We start from the raw sequence: 26057 nt of genomic DNA, 5'->3' as shown, positions 1-26057 counted from the left end.
GTACTTGTATGTTCTAAATCGTTATAAAACTACCGGGTTGAGGGGCTGGAATTCTGACCCCAACTTGGCAGGTTCGATCCGGTATAGGATCGATGATTGCCTCGTGCGAATTCTTGCAATGTATCCCATTGGACGAAATTGTCTTGACATCGAGCTATTTTAGGCTCATTTTTCTCTACGGGAATGAAAACTTAGTGTACTCGGATATCTTAATGATTAAGGTGCAAATAACGGAATTGAAGGTAGCAATAATATTATTGCTTGTACATTGCAGGAGGGCACTCCTAATGAGGAGATAAAGACTAAATTAGGAATAAGACCGACGGATGAAGCATTGCATATGCTATTTTTTTTTTTTTTTGCTATTTTGCTTAACGTCACACCGACACAGATATGTCTTATGGCGACGATGGGACAGGAAAGGTCTAGGAAATGGAAGGAAGCTGCCGTGGCCTTACAGCCCCGGCATTTGCCTGGTGTGAAAATGGGAAACCACGGAAAACCATCTTCAGGGCTGCCGACAGTGGGGCTCGAACACCCCCCCCCCTCGCATTGCATACGAACTGGCTTCGATGGTAGAGTCAATTGAAGTAAATGGAGGGTAGGTTACCTATGAAAATAATAGACTCGTGACTGGAGGGTAAAAGAAGCCGGAGAAGAACGAGGCAGCAATGATTAGACTCAGATTTTAATTATTTCTACCGGGCGAGTTGGCCGTGCGGTTGGGGGCGCGCAGCTGCGAGCTTGCATCCCGGAGGTAGTGGGTTAGAATCCCACTGTCGGCAGCCCTGAAGATGGTTTTCTTTGATTTCCTATTTTCACACCAGCATGTGCTGTGGCTGTACCTTAAGGCCGCGGCCGTTTTCTTCCCACGCCTAGGCCTTTTCTATCCCATCGTCACCATAAAACTTATCTGTGTCGGTGCGACGTAAGGCAAATTGTAAAATAAAAAATTAAAATTACTATTTCTAAGTAGAATTAGAATTAGACGAAACTACAGTGCTAGTTGTAAATAGCGCGTAGTACGTTCACAGAGGCTTGCGGGGTGCTCGCTGTAAGGCATAATAATCCATATTATTATTATCATCATTATTATTATTTTATGGGACCTAAAGTCAACGGCCCCTAAAAATCTTTAATTAATATTTCAATGTCCTTTGGCTTTGGAGCCAAGCTCTTCATTCAGGAGACGACTGGGTTGGAACTCCACCGTCGGCTGTCCTCAGAATGATTTTCTGCGGTTTGCCATTTTCACTTCGAGGCAAATGCGGACATTTCCTATCCACAGAAAACAGCCAATTCTTTCCATCCACTTACCCAATTTCATTCATCATCATTCATTTCATTAACTTATCAACAGAGATTGGTGTCAGGAAGGGCATCCGGCCGTAAAACATACTACGTAACTTCATCTCACCTCATCCCAGACCCCGTATCTAGGTAACAGGAGTAAGGGATAGGTATACAAACATATATATGACATTCATAAGAATTCAGGAATAATCACTCAAAAGAACATTTTAAGCAAGCTGGAGTCCGCCTCCTTTAGCTTTATTAGCTGCCGTCCTCGGAGGCCCAGGTTCGATTTCTAGTACTGCCAGAGATTCAAGAATTGCAGGAGCACTGGTGTGTGATTAAAATGCTACAAGCAGCTCTCCTCCATGGGAGGGGGGCAGAAAAAGCTGCTGCACGCCGGGATGAGTACACGAATTTACTTTAGCAAGTTGGAAAGCGCAATAGACAGGGTATTTTGTAAGTAGTTTATGTAAGAGGTAACCAGTAACAGAACAAAAAAGTGTGTATTACATATGTCAACGCAACGAGCGGGAGTACCTTATCAGAGCATTTTGTTCTTCGTAATGTGAGTGTAAATTTTTGTTCAGAAATTTTCCTTAGTTTGAGAAGCATGATATCTGAAGTACGGCCATTATATTTATTGCATAAGGGATTCCTTGCTCTACAGAAACCTGCAATTGAAGCAATCTTGCTCGAATTCGTCCTGCTTTAATATTTTTATCCAGGTCGCTCGTCCAAAGGTGAGCGCGCGGCCGGTAGGGTAGCGGCGCGTAGCGGGCAGGATAGTTACTACTCGGCCCGTGGCCGGGCTGAAGCGAGGGAATATCGCCAGTGTGTCTGTGCGACTGCGCGGGACAAGGTGTATACAGGTGTTGTGTAGCGTTCTCAACTTGTGCTTTATGGAGGCTCTTTGCCAGACTGAAGAACGCGTGCGCGACCAGTGTACAACAATACCACATGTGACTATTGTTGACGTGTGATTTGGAGAGCTGACAGGTGTTACTGCAGACCGACAGACCACTGGCATTGCTACTAGACGTTCGGATTTTAAAAGTTACGATATTCGTTAGTGATAACAGCAGCTGCGAATTAATGACTGAAAGGATTAATTTATGATAAGGCATCAAATATGAATTTATATATCGTCTGGGTGTAGAAATAAAGGTCAATTAAATAATTAAAAACTGAGCCATAAATATTCTTCATGGTTACTGATAGAACTTCAGAAAAACTCATTAAACTTGGGAATTTCGCGGACTCTATTTATGACTGGTGAATATCCAACAAGAAACTACCGAAGGAAACATTTTTTTGACCGATGAGGATAGTAAAACTGAGGGGCATTATAAATTACGTGCCTGAAAATGTGGCCCATAGATTGTCCTACCACTTTGCTGCGGAATCTTGTCAGTGAGTCTACAGAAGGAAGTGTTAGCAATGAAGTTTGACTGGAAAAGGGCAATTACCTTGATTCTCCAGGTTTGAAAAACCTACTAAGTGAATTACAAATACTCCTTACCCTCAGGTTTCCTTAATTTAAAAAATACTGTGTTCATTTCAACGTATGATCGGTTACTTCTCGAATTTGTGAAGAACCAAGTGAAAGGTAAGGAATAAGAACAGTCAATATTTTACGGCGAAAGTTTATCTTATTAGTACGATGACAATATTTTGTAGAGTTTTTTAAAAATTATTCCTGTGTTAAAGATACCCTCAAGTGCCTTAAATACGTCAGTAACACCCCCACCTAATAATCACAATTAGTGACGTTTTGTCGATGTGACATCACCAATAATGACGACGAATGTTCGGTGTTATCGGTTAAGTTATTGATAAGAAGAATTGAAAAAGGAAGTGTAGGTGGCTTTAGGTGGTGGCCAAGATTAGATTTGGTGTACATTAAAGCAAACTATCAGCAGACATTTGATAAAGGTGCTGGGTGACTGATGTGTTAGAAGACCCGCGGTCAGACGGACGAGTGTATGCTGTGTATAGCCCCTTTTGACGGCGAACGACCCGGCACCCTGGCGGCCAGCAGCGAAGAAGACTGCGGGGAAGCCGTGAATCCTTTCGCCGCGAGCTACACGTAAGGAATCATATACTACTACAGGGAAAATAGTCCGTAAGTCCAGATAACATATTTTTGAAGTCACATAGTCACTTAAGCTCTGAATTGCATCATGATCTTCAGCTGTCACATTGACCGCTATCAGCTGTCAATGTTTTAACGTAGACCTGTGCCATTAGGGAGCAAACAACACTGATTTATCCTAACATAAAAATAAGCCCCGTTGAATACCTATTTCTCTTAATTGTATGACCTTATTTACTGTTAAAATCTAGATATACCTTCGGGGTGAAGAGTTAGAGATGGGGACTGTCTAGCTTTAAATTCCCTTCTTCAACGCGAAGTTTGTTTGCTGTAGGTGGATTGAAAGTGATAGGTTCGTAATTAATTTTATTGGTGTCGTGACTGTCTAGATATTTCATAATTTTAGTAGAGTCTTCCGCGATTATTTCACTACCACTTTTATTCTACCGCCTGAACTTGGTTATCACTTTTCTGTTGCAGCGATCAGTGAAAACATATGCAGTTCAGAAAATTGTTCACCATCTGGTTATTACAAAATCTTGTGGAAACGTAAACTTAGGTACATTCCATTATTGCCTTCCTTCATTCCCCACACACAAGGGTTTCAGCTTCAGAGTTATAAGTATTATGAGATTTTAGTACTGAAATTCGTTACGTAAATATTATTGTTATTAACGATAAATTATGATCGTTGAGTTACCTTATAATGCCAAGGAACATCCGGAAAAAAAGGCTAAAATTCAAGTAAGCATCAGAGAAATATTTCTACACCAGGCTATAAATTTCTACTAGAGTTCAAACTGCTCACCGATTAATTAATATATTACAAATAGTGTTTTTGAGTTTATGAATCAAATGTTTAATATTGTACAGGAAATATTTTATATATTTGTTTTATTAGAAAGAGTTTCATTTAGATGCCGGCAAGTTCAAAGAAGATCGTTGCCTATACTCTTACAGCCATCTAAAAATGTAGACACACTTTAATAATACAATGACTCAAACGTAAATATTTTTAAAGTTTAGAGCTATATTTAACTCCATACAAGCATGCTTCTGTGCTAATTCTTTCACACAGTACAGAAGACAATGCCGTAACCACAGACAATGGGGCACATCTAATGCCTGTGTAGTCTTGAATCAGACAATGGGTCTATTAAACAAATTATACATCGGTTATGGTTTCATTCACCAAAACGTAAAGTGAACAGCAAATGGGAGAGATCTGATTCCGAAATAATAATAATAATAATAATAATAATATATCGCCATAAGACCTATCTGTGCTGGTCCGACGTAAAGCCACTAGCAAATAATAATAATAATAATAATAATAATAATAATAATAATAATAATAATAATAATAATTTAGTATATTAACCCGACATTCCAATTGTCCTCGTATTAAAGTTTCAAATTCGTTTTGGTGGGTGATCGAATTCGGCAATAGGAGAACACATTTTACGTGAAAATAAAACCAAAAATGCGATATTGTCAAAGTTAACTGACGAAAGACTGAAGTGAAAAATACAGAAGACAATGAAATATAAATTATCACAAAAATGATCAGCTCCTGCAAGATAAAGACATACAATATTTTAGACGATACACACATTTTATCTTCATTTCAGTCTTTTTTCGATATATTTCTACAGAACGAATATTTTTACTATTGATTTGATCAAATTTATTTGCTTTATTATTACGCTTTGACCAACCTTAAAAGCCCTAGTTTCTATTGCGAATTGAACTAGGCAGCACTAAAAATTATTACAAAATATACATACATATATGTTTATTATAGACTGTTGTGACTTTCAGCGTTCAGTCTGCAAGTCACTGTGAATTTAGTAAATAATAATAATAATAATAATAATAATAATAATAATTTCAGAGCAACCACGAGTAACTTCAAACTAGCATCGGTGGTAGCCAAGGAGGATTACCAAAGAATTATTCAGTGTAGAATAGCCTCCTTAATTATACCTTTTCTACTCTCTGGTTCACTGGTAATGAAAGGTTAATTATTTTTATTTATGCATTTATTGTGAGCTTAACAGGTCATCAGTCCAGGTTACAATGTTCACTATGATAGTTACATACATGTAAAATAAATATGAAATACCAAACCAAACCAAACTCCATGGCACTACAGCCCTTGAAGGGCCGTGGCCTACCAAGCGACCGCTGCTCAGCCCGAAGGCCTGCAGATTACGAGGTGTCGTGTGGTCAGCACGACGAATCCTCTCGGCCGTTATTCTTGGCTTTCTAGACCGGGGCCGCTATCTCACCGTCAGATAGCTCCTCAATGCTAATCACGTAGGCTGAGTGGACCTCGAACCAGCCCTCAGGTCCAGGTAAAAATCCCTGTCCTGGCCGGGAATCGAACCCGGGGCCTCCGGGTAAGAGGCAGGCACGCTACCCCTACACCACGGGGCCGGCATAAATATGAAATACAGTATTTAAATTACACATACAAGATTAAAAACATTAAGAAACTTAACTCTAATGTTATATTTTAGAACAACTAATAGGAAATACGAAGATGTAATTATTCCTATCTCGACTTAGATTCTGTGGTGTATACAAAAGAGATTGACTGCAACATATTTGAACTATCGGTTTTGTAATTCTGTTGAGTAGTGGAGCAAAATATTGTAATACAGGGGATACGTAGACGTGCTAGAAGCAACATGTAGGTGAGGAGAGAAGTTTAAATTGAAATTCGGGGGATATGTAGACGTGCTAGAAGCAACATGTAGGTGAGGAGAGAAGTTCAAATTGAAATTTGTGTAGAGAAAGGATGATTTTTCTACGAATGTAATAATAATAATAATGCCTAATATTCTTTAAGTGTTCCCAGATAATTTCAAGTAAAAACTTGTCGGCACTTATAGGCTTTTCCTTACTTAAATACAAAGACATCTTGAAATCAACTAATTGCATAGGCCTATTCTAAACATTCAGTATGTGTAGTCTACTTGTAAACTGTGAATCTACCAATTTACAAACAGAGATTGTTGATACTAGCGATTCAGTGTCTCCCTAACTAGGACATGTTTAATGTGGAGGGACTTGGAAGGAAGTGACCATGGGTGTAATTAAAGTACAGTCTAGTAAGAAAATAGGAAACCATGGAAAGCTATTTTCAGGAGTAAATAAATAAACTTGACCCGAGGTGGTGCAGTTTATTGTAGACATACCCTAACGGAGATGAGACACATGTACCATTCTAACCACATATCAGCCCCTTGCTATTCTTAAATTTCTCGTAGTACCGGGAATCGAACCTAGGGTCCCAAGGATGGCAGTTAATAACGCAAACCATTACACTACGGATAGGTACGTTTTGAGGGGTGACGATGGTGAGATTTGAACTCACCATCTCTCGAAAGCAATGTTACAGCTACACGTCCCGAACAGCGCAGTCAACTCAATGAGTATATATATTTTATTGTTTTTCTGTTCATACAATAATTCTACAGTTCGTTTTATCATTTTAACCGTTGATAACACAAATTGAATTGCGTGTCTTACTGTCGACAGTTAGTCATATATATTAATAAGCAATTGTCATTTATAGAATATAATGTGGATACTGAACTCTGATCCCAGTTACAGGTAGATAAAATAATTAGTTTGTACGGAGATACCGTTTTTGTGTTGACAAGGCAGTTACAAAATATTTCGATTGTAGATTGATAGGCTCCTTAAAATGAGACGGATAGTGGAAGACATTTAATAGAGTCGAGCCCTTTAACGACTCCAAGATTTACGAACTATTTTGAAATAAATATCATTTTATATAACTGAAGTTGATGTGCATCAACAAAACATATAATAACAGGAAATCACGGAACAACAAGATGAAACTCGGGTAAGTTAAATACGTTTCATGATTATTTTTCAATTAGTGATTATTGTGAGATATTTGCAAGATTATTTTGTGAAAAATATATCTAAAAGAAGCGATAACTGTTCAGACAAATTGAAAGGGTATTAAAACTTCGTACCTTTATCTTCAAAACCTAAGTATTTATTTACTGACATGTTATATTTTCTGTGTCGTATACAGAAGGTTTGCAGTTAAATTGTATTAATATTGATTTAAATACTGTATTATTGGGTAACAATTGATAGTGTCTAAGAAATGAAATCTAAACAGTATTATTGACGTTTCTCCTCTCGAGGCAGTGGCGAATATGATTCTTTAAATTAACATGGGGCGTAAAGATATGAAATACTTGTATCCACCTGAGTTTCCTTGTGTTGAGCTGGGCTGAGTGGTTCAGACGGTTGAGGTGCTGGACTTCTGAATCCAGCTTGGCAGGTTCGATCGTGGCTCAGTCCGGTGGTATTTAAAGGTGCTCATGAACGTCAGCCTCGTGTGGATAGATTTACCGGCACGTAAGAGAACTCCTGCGGGACTAAATTCCGGAACCTTGGCGTCTCCGAAAGCCGCTCAAATATTTAGTGGAACGTAAAAGCAATAACATTTAAACAAACCTGCATCACCGTAACTTAAACCTAATCTATGATACCTGTTTTACAAAATCTACGAAAAACACTGCTTTGACGTCAATCCGTACTATCTGACGATATTTCAGCGGGCAATAGAATAATGAATGGGATGAGCTGAAGACTAGTTTTCAGTTGTAGTGGAGTAACCATGAATAAAAGAATGAAACATCAATACTCCATCTCTTACACGCAAAAAATTAAGATTAGTAAAGTTGTTATTGATTTTTTTAACAGCATAAAGATTCAGCCAGTGTGTTAACATCCAACCTCATGTTTTAATTGTTTCCCCTTTTCTGAAGTATAACAACGTCAGTTGAAATGTTCTTTTCTGAAGCATCTGTTCGTAATTTTTGTTGAGTTTTTAGAAGACTGGCTTATAAAGAAAATGCATATACAAAGCATAGAACTGAGTGGTACTTGTAAAGTTAAGAGACTGTAATTCGCATCTGGTAAAATCAATTGTACCACAAATCACTTTTTCTCTGCAAGTAATTGACTCAATATTCTTGTCAATATCTCTAGATACATTGCAATATCTCGACAGGACGTAAATCTTCCGTTACAAATTAAATGCAAGTGACTTGTAAAGATTTAAAGTGTGTCAACACGTATCTTTTGAAATGATTCTTTACCATAGGCTATTCGAATTACTACTGTATTCTACTGTAGGGTATTTTTACTTCCATTGTTGGTACTTCTTGCTTTAATTAATGTAGGCAACGGTGAATTAATTGAATTGCATTGTTTGCACAGCTGATCCGATAATTGGTAGTTCGGCATTGCGACGCATTTCTTTCAATGCGATCCTCATCACTGCGTTAAACTGGAACTAATTTGTCAAGGGATACAAGTTTTGGAACCAGAAGTCAGTCATACGAGTAAATTTAGAAAGCATATTTTAGTATTTCTAAAATAATATAGGGAAACATTAGTGGGAAATCAATTCGATAAGTACGTGTTTTCTTTTGTTCAACAGAGAGAGAATTCTTTCGGGTATATTTCTTACAAAAGTAGAAAATTCGAAAGAAAAGGTTTACCCTATGCTTTGTTGTTGGATAGATTGTTTAGTTTTACATGGAATAAATACCATGGTGTGGTGTTGATTTTTATTATTGTTGTTATATCAGTTGTTGATTCATATAAGGATGATATGCCGGTAACCTGCCCCGTGAGTAAGTGTGAAGCATGTTTGATAAACAAAGTGGCTTTGATATCTGCACTGATTAAGAGAGGCCATCTTAATGTATCAATCCGGCTTCCCTCGTGAGTTTAAACAGAAGCCTCCGAAGTGTTTCTTCTACTGTATAATAGGTGTAAGAGTACCCCATTTCAATTGTTCGAACCTCTTTGCATTTGGGGTAGACTACACCCGGGGATTGTACCTAAACCGACTGCTACTAGATTAGCCCCCAGAACCTACAACGAAGTATTTCGTTCATTATGCTTCAAATTAACACTATGCACATCATAAGGAATGGAAAAAAAAAACTAGGCGTATTTGGTACAATTGAGTAGAAATGCTGTAATTATTTGACGCCAGGAACGGAAAGGAAGCGGTCACGGACCTGTACGTTAAGTAGTAACTCACCATTCATATGAAGATGAAATAAGGAAAGATGAAAATACTCTTCTAGGATTGCTGAGAGTGGAACGTTTACCCTACCTATTAGTTATTTTTATTATTATTCCGTAATGTTTTTGCATTATGGAGCGTCCTCGATGACCACATTTCTTCTTAATTAATGGAGGCAGCGGTGAAAATTACATTAATTGCATTGCATAGTTTGCACAGCTGATCCGATAATAAATTGGTAGTTCGGCATTGCGACACATTTCTTTCAATGCGACATTCATCATTACGTTAAACTGAAACTAATTTGCGAACTGATGCATATGAGAAGAACATTTCAACCGAAGTTTCAATACGTTTCAATTGCATAATTTCCTCGAATTATCTCTTGACAGTCACTTATATTTCCTTAAAATGCCCACTTAATTTCGTGCTTGTTAGCTCTGTACGTCTCGTCCAAGTCTTAGGAAAGCATTAAGTTAAATATAACTCATGCTTACCGAATTTATTTCTAAGTTTAAACGTTTCTCTATTCCCGTGTAGAAAAACTAAAACAATTTCTTTTTGGTACAAATTTATCTTTAATAATGACTACTGGTTCCAAAAATGGTATCTCTTGACAAATTAGTTTCAGTTTAAATTAATGATGAACGTATAATCATCACGTTGAAAGAGATTTGTCGCAATGCCATTATCAAATCAGCTGTGCAAACAATGCAATGTAATTAATGTAATATTCACCGCTGCCTCCATTAATTGAAGCAATAACTACCAACACTGGAAGAAAAAATGCCCTATAACAGAATGCTGTAGTAATTCTAACAGGTTATAGTAAAGAATCAACTCACAATATACGATGTGTTGACATACTACAAATCTTTGCAAGTCACTCACATTGCACTCTATAACAGAAGATTGCCGTCCTTTCGAGATATTTCAAAGTATCTATAGAATTCGACGACAATATTGAGTCAATTACATGCACAAGAAAAGTGATTTGTGGTACAATTGATTTCCTAGAAGAAACTTATGGTTTCCAAACACCACACAAATCAATGCTTTTCATACACATTTTCCTTGTAGGTCAGTCTTCGAACACCACAACAAAAATTGGCGAACTGATGTATGTAAGAAGAAAATTTCAACCGACGTTTCATTACTTCACAAACAAAAAATTAAGAGGAAATAATGAAAATATGAGATTGGATGTTAATACATTGGCTTGGTATGTTTACGAACACGTCAAAGAATTTCTGTGGGACAAAATTCCATCACTTCTTTGTCTATGAAAAAAGTAAAAATAGTGAGACGCAAATCGTATAAAATCGTTATTAACAGTACTTCTTGCACGCTCCTGAGCCTGTAATTCCAAAGATCAGAAAAGAATCTTGGTTGATACAAATGGAAAACAAACTAAATACCCACAGTATCAGGTAAGAAATTGTTCAAACCACAGACAATTATAGGCTACAAGTTACCTACAAAAGAACAAATCCGTGGATGCCTGCATACATTTTTCATGCCACGGCTTAAGAGTATGCCATGTTATATTGGGTCCTCATAGTACAGTACAAGTCATTGATTTAATTTTCTGTAGTTAGCGGGAGAAAACCATTATTAAAAAATAGAAATAAACCAATTTCCTCAGTTGATGCACAATTTATTTCAAACCTTCTATAATTAACACTACCTCTGTTTTAGAAAGCTTAAAAATTACTATCCTGAAATCTAGATTTTTCTTTTTACTTCCACTCTTTAGCCCTGGCACAAAAGGAAGAAATGTCTATTATTCTTACACGTTATTGGAAATTCATATCTCCATATCCCCCGTAGAATTTCATGAAAAGGCAGGAATGATTAAATAATGATGATTATTTATTTATTTATTTATTTATTTATTTATTTATTTATTTATTTATTTTTGAAATAACCCAGTTAAGAATAAGCTAGGTTCTGCGATGCGTTTACATGCCTTCCCTTGTGCCGATAATTATTTTATTCTTTTGTAGTGGATTTCTTTTTTCTCTTTGATCTAAGCTGTTCCATTTGTTCTCTTCTGTTTGTCGACGTGATCGACTAGCCATTTGTGAATTTTGGATCTTTATAAGTCTTATTGTGTGATTCTTGCTCATTTAAGGTCGGTTTTAATTACGCCGATCCATTTCATAGGGTCTGTTTTGACTTTACACTTATTGTCGTAATATTTATTTATAATTATAATTGTTATTTCTTGGTTGCTTCCTTTCGTTTTCTTCCTTCCTCCACTAAAACGTCTGAGGTTACATACAAGAAATGTGATATTTATGAATCTTCTGCGGATACAACAGCTCTCCAACTACAGTTTCTGACATGTTTTGTATGGTAGATTCAGCAGGTGTAGAGCGATTTGTAGTATGACTACAGTTGCTGAAGTAACAATAATTGCAATACCAACAACTGTTTACTGTTTCCAGAGATGTTTGATTTATACTGTTAGGTCCATATATTTGCTGGATTTTTCTTGGTTCTTATTTTTCACGTTATTCGAGTTTGGTATAGCAATGTCTATGATCCGTGTGTTCTTAATCAGTTTATCTGTGACAATAAGGACAGATTTATCAGCAGCTATTGTCTTGATAGTGATGGCAGAGGAATTTCAATATAATTTTAAAATTTGATTTCCAGTTATACTTTGTGTTGGAGTCTGTAATATACCACTCCATTTGTACCTAGTTCACAGTGTTTACACAGCTCTTGGTGGTAAATTAACCACGTTTTATATAGTTGTTCTGTACAGGTACGGGGCATGCTATCAATATATAACCATTGATTTCAGTTTTGCATCATTATTATTAATATAATAATAATAATAATAATAATAATAATAATAATAATAATAATATGTCGCTGTAATTCCTATACATTTTAAGGTAAGCCAGGTGGCCAGAATTCTGTCCTGAAATAGGTATTTGGTGTGCCGGAAGCGAAATACTCTCGAAAATTACCGGCTTTATTCAAAATTGGACCCACTATCTTGAGAATAGGAGGACAGCGTGCAAACGACTTCTCCTGTAAAATCAGATTTGACTTACTGTGGACCACGAGAAACAATTGGTTTGCTGGATATTTTTCCTTGTCCTCCCAAGCTGTATTCATTCTGTCGCTTAGGTTCCTCCTCCTTTCGTCTGACCAGATGCACTTGACTGTTATACTTCTTTTTTAACCTGGAAATCCATAAATTCCTCAACATACATTCGAAACACCTTTTTATCGCAGATTTATACTTTGGAGTGATACAGATTCTTCCATGTATTTTCTTTCGTTTCTTCAATCCATGTTGTGGTCGCCTGAATTTTGGTGGTATCATTGAAAATTCTATTAGTCAGTCTTCTCTCTCTGTGAAGAAAATCTTCTGTCTTCTCTCGCTTTTATACCCGTAATCTTCTCCAATCTTTTGTATAGGTTTTCTTTTTTCTTTTCCTCTATGTACCACCTGTGCTTTTCTACAGTCCGAGGATCTTCAAGAAAAAAAGATTATTCTCTAGTTCCTCCATTTCCTCTTTCTAGTTCAGTATCAATTGTAGAGACCTTCTAGCTTAGCAACCGTAACGTTGTTTCTGATCTCGTTGTTGGAGAGCAGTTTCTTGTTATGCCATTTTATACTAACCTTTACTTCGCTAGTTCTATACCTGGCTCATCCTTTGATTCTTTATCAAGCCCTTTCCATTGGATCCATTGTATTTCTTTTGCTATCCATTTAGGTTCGATATGTTTTATGATTGTCCAACTCCCATCACATTATTGAGTTCTTTACTATTTCCTTCTTCTTTCTCCAGCACTCTATTCTCTGGCTTTCTTTAGCTCGTTCCTCTTCTGAGAATATTCGTGTTATCCTTGTTTACGCACTGGCAGATCCTTCTCCTCCATAATTTTCCTACACCTTCCTGTTTTTGTCACCTTACATCTTGAGCCCACATTTTTTGCAAGACGTTACGGACTTCTTCTACGCATGAGACCGGAGCTTTCCTGTTCTCCTGGAATGTAGGACCTTCTTTGCAATTATTTCTGGGTCCATTCTTTTAAAGCGCCAATAAAGGCCAGTCTAATTTTCTTCTCAAATTCTTCGTAAAGCTCTTTGTTTGATTACAGGTGGAAAATGACCTCATTTGCCTTTATATTATTACAGCTACTTTGAATCGTTATGCCCAACTAGAAAGCGCGTTTTGAACTTAGAACACTGTTTCTTCCTAATATATCTTCATCCGTTCGCTGAGTTTCTTTTCTTTGGGTTCTTTGTTCATCCTGTTACCTTTCCGTTTAGGTTTTTCTGCAAATTTGTGTTTATTTATTAAGGTTCTGAATTTTGTTCTGTCTTGAATGGCTTCTTCGTTAATTCTGATTTCTTATAAGTGTTTGTTTATTTCTATTTGCCAATTGTAGTTTATCGAAGATTTATTTATTTAAGTCTTTATAAAGCGGCGAAGTTATGGGTCTTTGCCATCTTTACACTAAACAACATACTAGATTTTTATTGCATTAATTTTAAATATCGTGGTAATCAATTGCAATTAATGAAAAAACACGGAAGTCAAATACGATGGTAAAAATAATACAGATTAATTAAGATTATGATAAAATACATGTATAGGATAAATAAGGAGAAATCAATATTAGAAAAACAGCAAAGTAATCACTGAAAAATGTCTAAGATTACAGTATCTACTAACTAGCTTAAAATGGAACTTATTCTACTAAATCCGAGTCAAAAGAAATGATCTGAGTGTTAGCATGTTACAATCTCAATTCATAAGAACCATAGCTTGGTGCTAGCTTAAGAATTTTTTGTTAGCTTTTTGTTATCTATTCCATATATGTAACCGTAATATTTTAATCACCTTTTTCCTGATTATATGTGTGATTAGTTTCTATTATTTTATAAGTTTATTGTGGTTCCTTTTTAATTTTTTTGGCTTTAGGATTATTCTAGTCGTGAAGATAGTTCTCTCTTGTTTTTCGATTTGTATTTGTGACCTGATGCCAATTATTATTATTATTATTATTATTATTAGTATTATTATTACGAGCAGTGATTTGTTTACCATATAACGCAGCCACGTGGTTCTGCGTCGACGTACGTCTTTCTTAAATGCATGTTTTGTTTGAGAAGAATAGGTGAAGGCGATAGTGGACTGTAGGACCGCCTCCTCTATAGTAGGCGGGTAACAAACTCAAAGTGCGCCATGATCCACGCGAAAACCACTCACGATGGCGAGGTACCTCTCTCTTCATTACTGAGCGCTCGGGGTGGACGATTGATATCCGGCATCAAGTCAGTACGAACTACAGCTCTATGAACTTCTTTCGGCGGTTTTTCTCCTCCATTCGAGGATCGTGTGCAGATGGTGCTTCGTCTGCGTTTCCCAGGTAACAGGCTATAAGAAACACAAAGTAGTTCTTAGTTCACCGGTAGAGGTACAATGCTTTCGTTAATGACGTTAACAGAAAGGTTTCCGCATCATGTAAAGCTTAAGAACGTTGTATTCTAGATAAGGAATTTCTGCGAATATTAAGCAGTTTTACACACACACTTCTTTCGTAATATTTCCAGTCCCATACTACGGTACGTTTTTCATTAATAATAATAATAATAATAATAATAATAATAATCCGAAACACCACAACTAAACCGCTGGGCGGAATATCAGGGAAACTCGCACAATATTCCAGAGAGACCTTTCATGTGACTTTTATTTCAAAATATATTATTTGCGGAGCTCTTTGAGAAAAATCACGTAATAGCTTATTCCTAGATCAGGTACCATGGTTACGTCAGCATATCTATGACATCAGTTTCTTGATATGAACTCGTTACCCGACATATTGATAGGCTGTGGTTTGCTGGGCTTGGTGAAAGTACGTTGACCTGTGTAGAGGTTTCTTACTCCAAAAATATTTCTTAGCAAACTAACAGTTGACCTCAGAAGAACTCAAAGAGCACAAAAAGCTCCAAAGCTACTAAAAAATCAGAGAGTATTGGAATTTATTACTTCCATTATATTCTTAGTTTATTATTTTAAAACGCAATAGGAATTTGAAATTCGAACCGTAGAACATTAAAATGAGGGAAATTTGGAAAATAATCATACCAAGCACTTACCTGTAGAATTTTAAATAACCTTTATTTAAAGCGTTACAGAGAAACTTTACAGATTTTGGCTTGTTTTTTATACACTTATATATACCGAACAAGCGGTTGCCGGACTATCGGACGGAATTACCTTTACATCAGTTTGTCTTCAGACCGACTTTTCTGTACGGCAATGAAAGCCGAATGGACTCAGAATATCTCATTTATAAGTTAAAGTAACACATGAGAGTAAAGAGAATGACTACTGGTGCAAATAAGTGGAAACAATGACAGGAGGATACTCGAAACGAGGTTCGGTATTAACGCAGCCTTCTTCATCTCTAACACAGGATTTTGTTGAAATCAGAGTTTATAGTCGGGGTAAATTACAGCAAAACTCGATTAAAATCTTCTCCCCAAGAAGTAAAGATATTTTCAGCTGCATTTTATGCCATGTTGTCCGTGTGATATTATGGGTCTGATTTTATATGATTTGAAAATCCATAAGTATGATAAACAATATTTGGTAGGGAAATCTCGTCGTATATTTCAAGAGGTAATACATGTTTTCACTTAATTTCAAGCAGACTTTGCAGTGCCTACAATACATGGAAATATTTCAGGTTAATTTTCAGGGTAAATGGTATCAGAAGCGTACATGTGAATTCGATTTGCTTTACAAGTTTGGTGTTGAACTGCAGTAACAGGGAATTCATTCCAATTCTGAACACATTAACACATTAAATTTCACAGAATTATTTCGTAACTTATTACTGAAATGTGGCCCAAGATGTTAATGAATAAACGCTTCTTAGAAAGCTTACGTGAGTGGTTGACCGGAAATTTCTAATAATATGTTCTGAAATCTGTATCACTAATTTGTTTCCGTATAGCAATTAATAACGAAGTTACGAGTTCAAATAAAAATATATCAATTCAATGTACAACTAGTCTACCAGAAATCGTGTTCCTCCGTGCGAATCTTTCGTTTTTCATCTCCATTTGCTGCTGTACATTTTGAATTAGCTTTATATGAATTGTGTTACCGAAGTTCATTTGTATGGAATAACCTCTATTTAAAGCGTTACAGAAAAATGTTACAGATTTTGTCTTTTTTGTATAATTATATAGCAGATATGCGGTCTTTCTTTAAAGTAATTTTTGGCTTCAGCACGGACAAACACACACAGAGGAGCTTAACCTTTTCTAAAGGATTTTCGATTACAGGTCTGTATATATTCACTGTTCAGCGTTCTCTTATAGTTTTCCAGAAACGAGTAATACTAGCTTAGAGCCAGGAAAAAATATGCCATCTGTCTTTAACGTCTTCACGTACTGATATCATAAAATGCTTGACAGTACCAAAAATTACCGGGAGTCGGAAAGCCCTATCTTGATTATGTTAATTTGACAGAAAAGATGCCCCGTTATCTCAGGAAGTATTAAGTTTAGAGCTTTGATATTTTTACTACATGTATTTATACGCTTTCCATAATTACTGAACCAGGATGGAATCGTTGGAGCAAACGATTGTAAAGTTATGAATTAGTTTAATAAGTTCCAAATTCCTAACAAAAAGTCATTAAAATGTATGTAAATCAGAAACTATATATGCGAAGTGCTTTTATCTGGTTCAGTAGCTGTATCATGACACAAGGTGACTCTCTGCAAACAGTGAACTGCCTATCCAGTGCAGTTTCTGAGATAATGGGTCAAACATGTGAAGAAGTGTCATTTTTCAGAATATGATTTCAAAGTAAAACAAAATGTTCACTCACAAATTTACCGACAACAGTGCCTAAAATCCGACTCTATTTAATCGAAACTATTGAAATGTTTGTTTTGAGAGTGTCGGAAACCTCTGCGCATAACATTAAGGAATAGAACAGTGAAAACCACAGCCTTCTACATTAAAGGGTTCCAGACATTTATATTTTCAAAAAGAAACATGTCTACGTTGCCCAATTTGACACTTGTGCATTGATTTTTAAAATATTTCTTTAAAATACTTCCATGTGTCGTATTAAAAATAAATTATACACCATTTTAATCAACAGAGTTCAGATAATTGAATGAGGCAACATTTGGAAAAAGTTATTTTTAATTTTTTTTAAATTTTGTTTTTTGTTTCCGACTCCCCTTAACATTAGAACGCTGGTTTATGAATGTTTCAAAATCACCAGTATATTAACGGTAGTCTATAAGTAGTAGAACTTATCTTTTAAAGTGGTGCGTAATGTAGTACCTTTCTTTTATGTCATTTCTGACTTCAGCACAGACAAACACACAGAGAAGCTGAATGCTTTCTAAAAGATTTTTCATTACAGGCCTGTGTTATATTCACTGTTTAGCATTCTCTTTTAGATTTCCAGAAACGATTAATATTAGCTTAGAGCAAGGCAAAAAATATGTCAGCTGCCTTTTCCCATGTTTTCACGTATTGATATCATAACATGCTTGTAATGCATGGGCCGGGCTGAGTGGCTCAGACGGTTAAGGCGCTAGCCTTCTAACCCCAACGTGGCAGGTTCGATCCTGGCTCAGTCCGGTGGTATTTGAAGGTGCTCAAATACGTCAGCCTCGTGTCGGTAGATTTACTGGCACGTAAATGAACTCCCGCGGGACTAAATTCCGGCACCTCGGCGTCTCCGAAGACCGAAAAAGTAGTTAGTGGGACGTAAAGCAAACAACATTAAATTATTATTGTAATGCATGGAGCTGGCAATTTCAAAGCCTACTCTAATGTAACGAAGAAGGATGAACGGAAATTTCTAAACTTATTTTTCTTGCATATGGGATATATCAGTCACTTTGATGGACGAAGTCCTCTTTCCTTCTCTTTCCTTCTCTTTCAGTTATTCGCCAATTTTATATTCTTCTTACATATACCATGGATTTTAAGGGACAAAGTAGGAAAGGCTTTGTTAGGTGAAGATGTTCCTTAAAAAAATGCAATTTATCGTATATATGGAAAATCTATATGGATTCTTGTAGTTTTTTAAATCACCATTTCATTAATACGGGCGAATTGGCCTTGCGGTTACGGGCACGCAGCTGTAAGCTTGCATCCGGGAGATAGTGGGTTCGAAGCCCACTGTCGTCAGCCCTGAAGATGGTGTACCGTGGTTTCCCCATTTTCACACCTGGCAAATGCTGGGGCTGTACCTTAAGGCCACGGTCGCTTCCTTCCAACTCCTAGGCCTTTCCTGTTCCAGCGTCGCCGTAAGACCTATCTGTGTAGGTGCAACGTAAAATCTACTAGCATTAGTTTCATTAATACACACCGTTGTAGACGCATGGTCATATTATTCGCTCAAATTTAAGAGAACATGGCGTTTGAACGAATATGTTTGCGGTCTATATTCTGCAGGATTATTTTGTTTTATTGTAAAATATATACCAGTACTTTTTCGTTACTCACTAGCAGTAACAAAGTGGTGTATTTACATTATAATATTCTGAAATGTTGTTAATAAAATCAACTGTGTGTCAGTATACTAGAATTTCATTGAATGTTGAAAACTACACTTGAAACACCGATCTTAAATCCCGCGCGCCTATATATTTTAATAATTCTCCTAGTATACTATTTTGTCACTCACTTTCGACCTTCTTATCCATTTCACCCGAATAAATTACATGAAAGATGTCTGAATAGCGCTGTGTAATTAACAATGCCAAGTTAAATTAATGTTACTTGGGGAGATGTAGTTTGCTTCCAATTTTAACTTGCCTTGTACTTTCATGAACTCTTTAATTGTGAATTAACCAACGAATTAACCAGATCAACTGTGCATGAGAGAAAAAAGGGATGAGACATACAATTACTGAAATTCAGATGAAGTTGTTCGGAATTCGCTAAACTGTAAATGAACTTATTGAATTTATTTATATTAAAATCAGTTCTCTGACAGTCATAGTTATGAATTATTTTCCTTCCTCAGCTTTATCTCTACGTATTTTGGTCGGCACATGTTACGGATCAGGCCAAATTTTATGACCGGATGCCCTTCCTGTCGACAACTCTATGTGGAGGGACGTATTCACTACTCGGTGTTTCTGTGATGGTTTGTAGTGGGGTGTGCTCTATGTACCTAGACTAAGAGAAGTGTATTAAGACGGACACACACACTCAGTTCCCGAACCGAAGAAATTAACCATATGCAGTTAAAATCCTCAACTTGTCCGGGAATTGAATTCGGTGCCCTCTGAACCGAAAGCCATAATGCTGACAATTCATCTAAGGAGCCGGATGGTTTTGAGTTATTCTAATATTCTTCTAAAATAATAGTTACGTGGCCACTTCATTTTTACCCTGATATGCCACACGCGATAAATAAGGACCATTGTACTCGTACAAAATAGGACATACTTCTCCAAATATTGTGTTTATACAACGTAGGCAATTGACTTAAGATTTTCTTTGTTATTTTGATATTCACACACAATAGAAATGCTGTTTTGTCGTAAATATCTATCATCTGTGACTTTATGTTGAGATCTCTACATTTTACACAGTACTTTACTTTCTCCTGTGAATTAATTATATTGTTTATGACGCATGATTATATTTTGAATGGTGGCAGAATTATTGGCTCAGGTATTTCAAACTTCAAGCTTGCATCATATATTTTAAGTTGAATTTACGACTTCGTCTTTAATACTGTAGTCAGTTCCTGAATGTACTGCAAAGGATGGTCATTTTCCTCTTCCAGAAACTATAGCTCTGAACGAGTGTTTTGCATATGATTGAGTTATGTTTTTCTTATAACAATGACAATTTTAGAGTGAGTTTTAGGAAAAGGTTAATAACAAAGTAAATATATATATAATTTTATTCACGCAAGTCTGAGGACCCTATATGCTAACCTCAATTGTTGATACGGATTTTTAAACATTGTACTATTTTATAAATAACTGACGAAAACAACAATGCTTGAGAATTTAAATACACAAATACTACACAGTATTCATTTGATGGCCACTGTGAGTTCGAAATTATAATACAATATCATCCTGGTTCCATTAAAACCAAATCGAACCGAATTATATCACTTTCGAGAGCATACCCTTGATCTATATTTACATTTAATGAGATGTATTTTCATTTGAATTAATTTTAAGCTGTTTTCCCATGATTGGGGATTGCCAAGACTGACAAAGCTCACAAGATAAACAATGACGCAATATTTAAAAAACACAACAATGAGACTTAAATTTAGAATAAACTTAATTACATGTAAATTATATTAAATAATCAAAACAGACCTATCAATGGCATTGTATTGAAACTATACTATCTGCAATTTGACTCGCCTAATAGCTTGGCCAGTGTTTCCCGAAGTTTTGTTGAATATTTCTAGGGTTACTCGGAACAAAGGAATTGGGAAATGCTGCTCTAATACATAGAAATGTCGAGCAAGCGTCGGTCGGTATTCTGTGTTTGTGTTGAATTGAACTCGAAAAACCGAATACATCTGGAATTATCTGAACTCCTGCGATTTTATTCTGGAATGAAATTGGTTTTGAGTTACCGATATCATGTGTTAAAAATTATTGTTGCGCTGATCAGGTTGATTATTACTAAAGTCAGTCAGTAAATATTTACGGTTCCATGCTTCTGATCGAAAACGCAAATAATTCAAAATAATATGCAATGAAATTAATACCATACCAAGATAATTCCTCACCTTCGATAAATTAAGGTGATATATCTATTAGAAAATGGCAAAATGTTGATTTTGAGACAAGTAATAAAATTGCCAGTAATTTCCATAATCACTGATGAAGGAAGTGAAGGTCTTCGTTCACTTCGTAAGAATATCCATATAAAGAAAATTATAATTAAATGTTTTGCCACACACTTCGTTTTTATCTGGGATGAGGTACAAAAGTTCGAAAGTATTGTAGGTTCAGTTTATTTGATCTGTTTGTTTGTTATCTGTTTGCTTGTATGTATGTTTGTGCGCTTGTAGGTAAATGTATTTGTTTGTATGGTCTATGGCTGTTTGTTTATTTGTTTATTTATTCATTCGCTTATTTGTTTGTGTGCTTGTGCGTTGTTTGTTTGTTTGTTTGTTTGTTTGTTTGTTTGTTTGTTATACCATCACAGGAGAACGGCTTAGCAGACTTTCTTGAAACTCGACTTTTAAGTTCAGGTAGAAGGGCTGTACAATAGGCCATATATTCCATATATAAAATTAGTGGATTAGTAATATTAAAGAGTCCAAAACGGGAAATGTAGAATTTATCTGTTAATTTTAGCTATAAGGAAAATTATGTAGGTCTAATTCTAAACTTTCATGGTTTAAATATATAATTATTGTATACACATATAATTAATGGAGGTATTAATGAATTTATATTGTCATCAGCGAGTATTGCTAGAATGAAAATATTGTTCAGGTGTCTTAGCAACGAGTGAACGGGTGATGGCGGTGGTTATTGTCGTGACTATTTTATAAGGTACTAAATTACGTGATCATCAGCTCCTATTGAGTAGAAAGATAATGAAGATGGCTGTCGAAATGAGGAGGAAAGCGTGAAGTAGTGGTCACTCTAAGAATGAGGGAGGAAATAATCATGGAAGGGAATACAGTTATTTAGAACTCTCATGCCCTAATATTGTCGATCCAGAAGGAATTAAGGAATTAAACTTCCACGAGTTCCTGTGCACTAACTATTGTTATTTGAGGTGTGCTATTTGTCCTGGTGTCTCACATCTCCCCTAAATGCAAATGTACGAAGCTAACCTGTCTGTAACGGGTACAACAGCCATAAAAAAAAAGTCCATCAAACGACTATTGACGAATTTCTATTAATATATTTTACAATAAATCATTATCAAAATAGGGAAACATTTTTTTTTAGTCCGCAATTAACGTATTTATACACTATAGACATACCGACAAACCAGAACGTAACTTTGGAAAAGGATTCTTTTTTACAAGTTTCTTTACGTCTTTACGACAGACAGGTCTTATGGCGACGCTAGGACAGAGAAGGGCTAGGAGTGGGAAGAAAGCGGCCGTGGCCTTAATTTAGGTATAGCCCAGAATTTGCCTGTTATGAAAGTGGGAAACCACGGATAACCATCTTCAGGACTGCCGACAGTGGGGTTCGACCCACTATCCTCCGAATACTGGGTACTAGCCGCCCCTAAGCGACTGCATATTTATATTTTATGATAAAGATATCAAACTAATAAAAACGGTAAACCTGCAATTAAGTTCGGCAGAATAATATCGCCTCCAAGTAATGTGATCTAAACCGTGAAATGACTGCCTAATGATCTCACTAGCGAACATCAGTGGACTGAACACGCAAAATGGCTGACACCAAATATTTTAATCATGGAATGGAATGTTCCTATTCATTGCACCTACTTGCGTGCGTGACTCAATTCAGTAGACTTGATGTAGTGTTTGTGGATAGCATCTTATATGCATCAGCATTATAATAATATACAGTTTATCTATTGCTTCTCTTCATTATCGTTATGTCTTTTTACCCATAATTGTGACAATAGTGTACTGAAACAGTCCAATGCGCCATTTGACCGAAGATGTATGTGTTGAGGAAATGTATAATTTCCTGCATATTGTGCTTAGTTTTACATTGGCCCTTACATCGTGGAGTGTTTCCTCAATCGAATCATACTATCTTATAAATAAAGTTGTTCGTGTTTGTTTGTTTGTTTGTTTGTTAGTTCCACCATCACGTCGAAACGGCTGGATAGATCTCAACCAAACTTCATATTTAGAGTATACTCATCCCGGGAAAGGTTTCGATATGCATATCATTTTAAAATCTTTGAAAATACGGGGATTTTAAAGGAAAACCGTTTTCTCATATACTATTATAGGCAAAATATCGAATTTTTCGTATAAGGACGAGACAAAGCTCAATTTAATCCTCTTGACGCAAGGAACAAAACTCGGTAAGCCCTGTTTTAAGGCCCTAAAACCAACCGTTACGGAGATATTGGCACCACACTACCCCTGCTCTAGGAATCGGATAAAGAAATGAACTGCCGTAACCATGGCAACGTCAGCTCCAGGATTCTAGAGCAGTGAGATTATGTATGTACGTTTGGGCATAGCTGCCAACCAAAATTGGTACAAATAAGAATATCTGGAAAAAATATACTGTTGTGTAAGGTACTCATAGGACTCCTTTGGGCGGGGATGGAAAGGGGGTGAAGTACGAGTATAAAAATCTTACTATATATAGAAATGGAAGTGTGTGTGTAAATGACGCATCTCCTCCTAAACCACTGGAGCAATTTCAACCAAACTTGGTACACGTATTACTTACTATCGGGCGACGATCACTGTGGGGGGTAAGCCATCCTTAGCGCCCTTAAGGGAGAGGGTCAGGGGGGGGTAGTTACAATAATAATCGAGAATAGCGTCGAATTCATAGTTTTCGGGGTCATTGAGTTGAAAAGTAATACTCTAGAATTTTTTAAAGTCCAGTCCCCTTTTAGGTGGGGAGCAAAAGGGGGGGGGGTGAGATATAGAAATAATTAAAAACAGTTTCGAATCCATAGATTCCAGGGTCTCTGAGATGAATATTATTACTCCGGATTTTTTGCAAGTCCAAGTGGGGAGCGAAGGGGGTGAGATATAAAATTAATCGATAAACTACATATAAAAATATTTTCTTCTTCTTACTATATATAAAAATTGATGTATGTGTGTGCGTGGGTGTGGGTGTGTAAATGATATATCTCCTCCTAAACCACTGGAGCAATTTCACCAAACTTGGTACACTTATCAATTAGTATCAGGAGACAAACCGCGTGAGGGTAAGACACCCCTAGCACCCTTATGGGCAGGGGGCGAGGGGGGTGGTGTAAAAATAATCTAGAATATTATCGAATTCATAGTTTTCGTGGTAGCTGAAATAATTAGTGACAATCCGAATTTTTTAAAATTCATGTTCAGCTCCCTTTGGGGTGTGGGTGAGGGGGAGTGAGATATAAAAATAATCGAAAAAAGTGTCGAATCTACAGTTTTATGGGTCACTGAGATGAATGGTGACAATCCAGATTGTATATCTCTTAGTGGTGGAGGGCGGGAGAGGGACAGTCTCATTGACAGTTGAAGTCGTGCACATCGTATCTATAGTGCGACGGCTAAATACATATAGTTATCACTTATTAATTTTTGACAGGATCAGATACTTCCCAGTCGATTCGAGCTTCCATAAGGACGAAGTTTTACTCGAAAACTAAATAATCTAAAACTTGAAATCACACACATCTAAATAATTTTAAAACTACATAATAGATCATAACATATCAATCTGCAAGTCAAAAAGGAATCTATAAAAATTCACATCATACATAACTAACTGGTAATGCAAATCTTAAAGGTAAATATTCAGAAACTATCCGGGCAATGCCGGGTACTACAGCTAGTCCTATACACATGGAGATTTCTTATGAAAGAAAGAAAATTCTGTGCAAAGGTTTTTTATTCTGTAGTAAACGTCGTAAAATGAGTGGAAGTATGCATTTTAAACTTATGGCATGTACATATTGAGAAATACTGTACATTTTGGGCAAACGATTCATCTTACTAAGTTTCTGAAGAATGTGACAAACATTGGATTCAAAATCCCACCACCACCATCCTGAAACTCGCAGGGAGCGTATCTGAGAGTCGACGTTGGAAAACACAAAAATTGTATATAGAAGTTTCTGTTGAGATTTTGTAATTCATGTAGGAATGTCATTCCAGACACAATTTTTAACTCTGTAGTAGAGAATTTAATGATATTAAGACAGAATCTGCAACATTCTTGTTATTTAGAGAGACCGTAGGCAAGTTCTTCAAGACTGTTAGTACTATATCGTTCGATTAGGTTTTTCTTTTTGTATCTCCCCTCTCCAAAAAGCTAAGAGTGTATGAAACCTGCATGAAATAAGTTCGTTACAGTTTTCGACTTACAATACTTTTGAAAATAATAATATGAGCAATGAAAATGAAATGAAATGGCATATGGCTTTTAATGCCGGGAGTGTCCGAGGACATGTTCGGCTCGCCAGGTGCAGGTATTTCTATTTGACTCCCTTAGGCGACCTGCGGGTCTTGGTGACGATGAAATGATGATGAAGATGACACATGTACCCAGTCCCCGTGCTAGAGAAAGTAACCAATAATGGTTAAAATTCCCGACCCTGCCGGGAATTGAACCCGGGACCCCTGTGACCAAAAGCCAGCATGCTAACCATTTAGCCATGGAGCCGGACATATGAGCAATGATGGGTTTAAAATGTAGTTTTTTACCATGAATTATTCCATTTCAGGTTCTCGAGTTTCAGCTTTATTGAAAGTCACGCCTATAAATACAACAAAAATTACATAAATGCAGACTCTATAGATTAGTCTTAAAAATTAAGGTGCATATAAATATCGAACTAAAGGACAGAAGCTAGGTAATTGCTATCGTTTTGCAGCCTGCTT

The 26057-nt window shown here is 36.4% G+C and overlaps 1 protein-coding gene across 1 annotated transcript in view; it reads left to right on the top strand.

The window, feature by feature from the left end:
* Positions 1–3040: 3040 nt before the first annotated feature.
* The window catches only part of Sox15 (Sox box protein 15), a 744791-nt gene continuing 721774 nt past the window's right edge, over positions 3041–26057 (top strand). The window contains exon 1 of the mRNA XM_068226721.1: positions 3041–3382. Coding sequence (XP_068082822.1) covers positions 3279–3382 — 104 coding nt within the window. The 5' untranslated portion in view covers positions 3041–3278. The remainder of the gene's footprint in view (positions 3383–26057) is intronic.

The sequence above is a fragment of the Anabrus simplex genome, chromosome 3, assembly GCF_040414725.1.
Source record: "Anabrus simplex isolate iqAnaSimp1 chromosome 3, ASM4041472v1, whole genome shotgun sequence".
Classification (NCBI taxonomy): domain Eukaryota; kingdom Metazoa; phylum Arthropoda; class Insecta; order Orthoptera; family Tettigoniidae; genus Anabrus; species Anabrus simplex.
This window is presented reverse-complemented; position numbering and strand designations above follow the sequence as displayed.